General features: G+C 42.1%; 1 protein-coding gene across 1 annotated transcript; it reads left to right on the forward strand.

The window, feature by feature from the left end:
- Positions 1-4,625: 4,625 nt before the first annotated feature.
- TAS2R39 (taste 2 receptor member 39) lies at positions 4,626-5,663 on the forward strand. The gene is given in 3 exon segments (XM_047837688.1): positions 4,626-4,775; positions 4,777-4,999; positions 5,002-5,663. Coding segments are annotated over 3 exon segments (1,035 nt in total).
- The last annotated feature ends 272 nt before the right edge of the window (positions 5,664-5,935 follow it).

Genomic DNA, 5,935 nt, shown 5'->3' on the forward strand with positions numbered 1-5,935 from the left:
GGGTGGCTCAGTTGGGTAAGTGTCCGACTCTTGGTTTTGGCTCAGATCATGACCTCCTGGCTCCATGATTTCGAGCCCTACATCTGGCTCCACGCTAACAGTGCATAGTCTGCTTGGGATTCTCTCTCTCCTCCTCTCTCTCTGTCTCTCTCTCTCTCTCTCTCTCTCTCTCTCTCAAAATAAATAAATAAACTTTAAAGATCATCTCTTCACCTAGAAAAGTTACCTCCCCCCACTTCAGACTGTCCCTGGGAGTTCCTGTCAACAACAACAATGTTCTTTCCACTGTAGGAAGCAACTCTGCCATTGGCTGTGACAAGCAGAGCTTCTTCTGAGGTGCCTCTCATGATGGCTGTGGCCCCTGCTCCTGCCCACCGCCTCTGTGCGACCCCTGAACACTAGGAAGCCCAGCCACAGGCTGAGGTCATTGCCCCTTCCTCTAACTTATCCCCGCCCACGCCCCCACCCCGTACTCTCTATCTCCCACCAGTGTTCCTCTCACAGTATTAGACCCTAATACAGAGAACTGCTGTGCTCTCACTCAGCCTTGTTATTCACACTCCCACACTCAATTTGGGCATCAAACCTGCAAAAATTCTAGATTTATGGGGTGGTTGAACTGCCTTCTCTGGATGCCAGTCATTAGGAAGAAGTTCTCTGGGCCACTGGTAAGATCACTCATTCACCAGCGAGTATCTGTACCGCCTCCCAGGGGGTCAGGCACTACAGGTGACAGAGCTGAGAGTGAGACACTGTGATTAGCAAAGAAAGGAGGAGAGAATCATCAGACTCTTAACAGAGCTTGTCCCCTTCCCCCTTACTGTCAGCGACCTGGGTGGGCAGAGCTGGGGAAGAGCCAGTGACAAGAAAAACCTCTTCAAACCAAATCAGAGGTCCTGAGCTGCTTGCACAAGTGTGTGGAAACAAGCAGAGTTGTTTACGACACTGTATTCGAAGGAAATATCTGGAGTTCAAAAACAGGGATTTAAAGACAAGATGGTAAAATCCATAAAAACTTGTGTCAGTTTATCAAGCCAGAAAACCTTCCTTCATAAGCTTTTTGCTTTTTTTAAAAAGAGGCCTTAAGTAAGAAGAAAACAAATATTATGAAGAGTTTCAGAGACATCTCACTCACCAACCTTCTCTTTGTTAGAATTACTTGTCATTACTTTAGAGTTATGTTCATTCACGAAAGTCTATTTACTCTGAATTGAGAGGTCAATTTTATCATCATTTGTCCCGTGCATACATTTTAAAATTAGAAATGACCACCCCAATTGTGGTAGAGGTAGAGCCCCTCCCTAAGGAATGTGGTGGGGGCCTTCTCAGAACAAAGGAAGGCAACGTGGCCCAATCAGCTCCTATACACGTATGCATAACTCTGACACAACTCTGAAACTTGGACTGGGTTCAATCAGACTATGTGTGTCACCATATATGGGAGACAAAGAAGCAGCAATTGCGCAAAAGGCTACACCCTGCTGCGCTCAGGGCTCGGTTTTTCCGGGTACAAACCCACTGAGCCCATGCTGGCACGACAAATAAAGCGCTTCCTGGAAAAGAAAGCCTCGCGGTCCGTCTCTCTGTGTGAGAATCCTGCTACACAATGGCCATCTCTTTTAGTTTTAATATTCCAAAATAGATTGAGTGATTCTGGTGCTGTTTTTACCCTACTGTTGGTTAGCCTATGTTGTAAAGGAACGGGGAACTTTTCCTTTGTTAAAAAAAAACAAAAACAAAAACAAAATTCAACCAAGTAAATTTGAAGATCTAACTGGCTTTATTCAACAAGCGATGTATCGGGCAGCACCTCATCTGGCAAGTAGCAAAGCCCTCGAAGAGTTGTACAAAATGGAAGGTTTATAGGATGGAGGAGGGGCAAGGAAGTTACTAGGGAAAGAAAAGAAAGGATGGCTCCAGGCAAGGTCACTTTCTTTTTAGGGAAAAGGGCAGAGGATCTTATCTTGCAGTTCACTTCATCTCTTGGGGGGGACTGAGAGAGTCCCAGTGACAGATTACTTCTTTATTGCTGGCCAGAAAATTCCAGACAATTAGGGCAATATTTCTGGGGGAGATTGAAGTTGCAATTAGATTGAGTATTAAGCCCTGGTTTGGGAACTTGGTCTAAGTGGCATCATTTTGGGCCTGTGGTTTTCTTTCTTTTTAAGTGTATTTATTTATTTTGAGAGAGAGAGAGAGAGAGAGAGAGAGAGCACAAGCAGGTGAAGGGCAGAAAGAAGGAGAGAATCTCAAGTAGGCTGCACACTATCAGCACAGAGCCCGATGTGGGGCTTGAACTCACAAACAGTGTGATCATGACCTGAGCAGAGATCAAGAGTTGGACACTTCACAGAGTGAGCCACCCAGATGCCTCCAGTTTTCTTTTTTTAATACCTTCAACCCTCATTTTCATAGTGTTCTATTTAAATGAAAGGTAAATTTTGTGTAGGCCTTTAAATATTTATATGTAACAAAAGAAGTTTATTATCTGTTAAGTAATTCATTTTGCAACGAAGTTCTATCTCTTGAAAATTAGTGTCTTCTTGTTTTACCATTGTGATATTGTATATTATGGTATGATTATGTATATTGTATCATATCATATCATATCATATCATTTCATGTATTATAATAAATACATTTGGTCGTTTCTCTAGCAGAGCTCCTAAAACCCTTGGAATTTCCGAAGAGATGAGTGTTATAAAGGTGTCTTTGGTTATGTTAATGATGTGGCTTTCCAATGGATCACACATAAGCTGGGGGCAGGCTGCCAGGAGAGCCAATCATGTGATTAGAGGTTTGGAACTTTCAGTCCCACCCCCTGATTTCTAGGGGGGGGGGGGTGCTGGGCGGGGGCGGGTGAGAGGGTGAGAGTTGACACTATCACTAATGGCTAATGATTTCCTCAATCCCGCCTACATGATGAAGCCTCCATAAAAATCGCACAGGACTGGGTTCAGAGAGCTTCTAGGCTGGTGAACATGTGAGGTGTTTGGAGAGTGGGGCCCCTGGGGAGGGCGTGGACATACTCTGCCTTCTGCGTCTCTTCCACCTGAAGAATCATCCGTAGCCTTTAGCATATCCTTTTATAATAAACTGTTATTAATAAATAATAATAAACAGGCAGTTAGTGTCTGAATTGAGGTAAATTGTAGGATACCCAGCTACTATCACAGAATGGCCTGGTGTGGGGAAAACAAAACAAAACAAAACAAAACAAAACCACACACATGTTCAATGACCAGAAGTGTCAGAAGTGAAGTGTTCGGTGTGAGTAGTAAAGAAAGTCTCACAGGTAGAAAGCTAGATTACGCTTTTTTTTTAACTCAATTATTCTTCCCTTAAATAGTGAAGGCATCATAAAAGACTACCAGGAAAAAAATGTTACAGTCAAGTCAACCCTGACTTTTGTCTTTGGCGCACACAAAAGGATCCACACGTGGGTGTAGGAAATATAAAGAGTGGTAAGAAGATGGGCTCTGGAACCAGGTGACCTGAGGTAGAATCCCAACACTGTCTCTTTCTAGATGTGTGACTTGGGACAAGTTATTTAGCCTTAGTTTCCTCATCTGCAAAGTGTAGATAATAAAATACATTCTTCACTGAATTGCTGTGTGGCTTAAATTTGATGAGATATATAAAGTATTTGAACAGTGTCTAGCATACGCCCGCACACACACACACACACACACACACACACACACGCTATACATAGCATACATTGATTTATATATTATATTGACTTTGAATTTATTATTATTATTTCCAATCAGTTCCCTGAGGTCACAAGTGAAACTAAGTTAAATGGTGACTTGGCAGGCAGATGTTCTACTTAACTGGCATTAGTAAAGGCCATGGTTCTCAATACCACGTTAGTGGTTTATAAAGGAGCATGTCTCAAGTGAAATAAGTCAGCCAGAGAAAGACAAATGTCATATGATTTTACTCATATGTGGAATTTAATAAACAAAACAGATGAACATAGAGAAAGAGAAGGAAAAATAAGATTAAAAAAAGAGAGGGAGACAAACTGTAAGAGACTCTTAAATGCAGAGAACAAACTAAGAGTTGCTGGAAGGATACTGAGTGGAGGATGGGCTAAATGGATGATGGGCATTAAGAAGGGCACTTGTTGGGGTGAGCACTGGGTGTTATATGTAAGTGATGAGAATCACTAAATTCTAGTTCTAACATCATTATTCCACTATATGTTAACTAGCCTGGATTTAAATAAAATTTAAAAATTTTTAAAAATATACAAAAGATTGGGGCACCTGGGTGGCTCAGTCAGTTGAACGTCTGACTTCGGCTCAGGTCATGATCTCACGGTTCATGGGTTCAAGCCCCGCATCGGGCTTGACTCTAGTCCTTCCTGGGCCCCATAATTGAACTAAAACCAACAAGTCCAAATGGACATGGAAGAGGATTAGAAAGCAAATCCTTCCATCATTTGCATCCCCAGATTTAGAGCTAAGAATTCTGAGATAAACAAATGGAATGAATTTGGAAATGATGCATCAAAGGCTTCCTCCTATAACATGAATAGTGGGAGCTACTGAGGATCTGCCTATCAAACACTAGAGAGGCATTTTCCTCCACACACCAAACAGGAGTAACAACTCAGGATGACAAAAACCTGCAATCCTGCAGATAATGAATTTTCACCATTTCACATCCTCTCAATTTTAACAATTATAGGCACTGAATGCATCATTGGTATCATTGCAAATGGGTTCATCATGGCTATAAATATAGCTGAATGGCTTAAAAATAAGGCAGTTTCCAATAAGCAGGATCCTGTTTTTCTTGAGTGTATCCAGAATACCTCTCCAAAGCTTCATGATGATAGAAATTACCTTCAGCTCAACATCCCCACATTTTTATAATGAAGATGTTATATATGGTACATTCAAAGTAACTTTCATGTTCTTAAATCATTGTAGCCTCTGGTTTGCTGCCTGGCTCAGCTTCTACTTCGTGAAGATTGCTGATTTCTCCCACCCCTTTTCCTCAAGCTGAAGTGGAGAATTTCCAGGACAGATGCCCTGGGTCTGTGGCTATCAATGTTTATTTCCTTAGGCTACAGTGTACTCTTCTCCAATGACATCAATACCATGTATTGTAACAATTCTTCTATCCCCTCTCCCAACTCCTCTAAGAAAAAATACTTCACTGAGAACAATGTGGTCAACCTGGTTCTTCTCTATAACCTGGGGATCTTCATTCCTCTGATCATGTTCATCTTTGCAGCCACCCTGCTGATCATCTCTCTCAAAAGACACACCCTACACATGGAAAGCAATGCCACTGGCTCCAGGGACCCCAGCATGGAGGCTCACATGGGGACCATCAAAGTTACCAGCTACTTTCTCATTCTCTACATTTCCAATGCAGTTGCTCTATTTCTTTATATGTCCAATATCTGTGATGCCAACAGTTCCTGGATTATTTTGTGCAAATTCATCATGGCTGCCTACCCTACTGGTCACTCCATTCTGCTGATTCAGGACAACCCTGGGTTGAGAAGAGCTTGGAAGCAGCTTCAGCCTCAAGTTCATCTTCACCTAAAAGAGAAGCAGAATACCACAAAACAAGCCCAACCAGCTCTGCCTCCCCCTTACCTAGACCCCTCTCCTCCCACCTCCTTTCTTCCCCAAACCTGATCTGATCCTTCTACCTGATGTGGTTTTTTATATAGAAGGTTAATCTTCATTTCTCTTTTGCTTCTTGGGCACAGTCTTAGTGATGTTTGACATATTCTTTCCCTAAGCCTTCTATTTTAGCTCCACTTGCTCCATGTAAAAGCAGCGGTTCTACACATTAGAATCTCTGGGGGAGATTTTTGAAATACCAATGTCCAAACCTGATCCTAAATCAATTAAGTCAGAATTTTTGGTGTTGGAACTTAGATAATTCTTTTTAATTTCTTAAGGTG

The sequence above is a fragment of the Prionailurus viverrinus genome, chromosome A2 (assembly GCF_022837055.1).
Source record: "Prionailurus viverrinus isolate Anna chromosome A2, UM_Priviv_1.0, whole genome shotgun sequence".
Classification (NCBI taxonomy): Eukaryota; Metazoa; Chordata; class Mammalia; order Carnivora; family Felidae; genus Prionailurus; species Prionailurus viverrinus.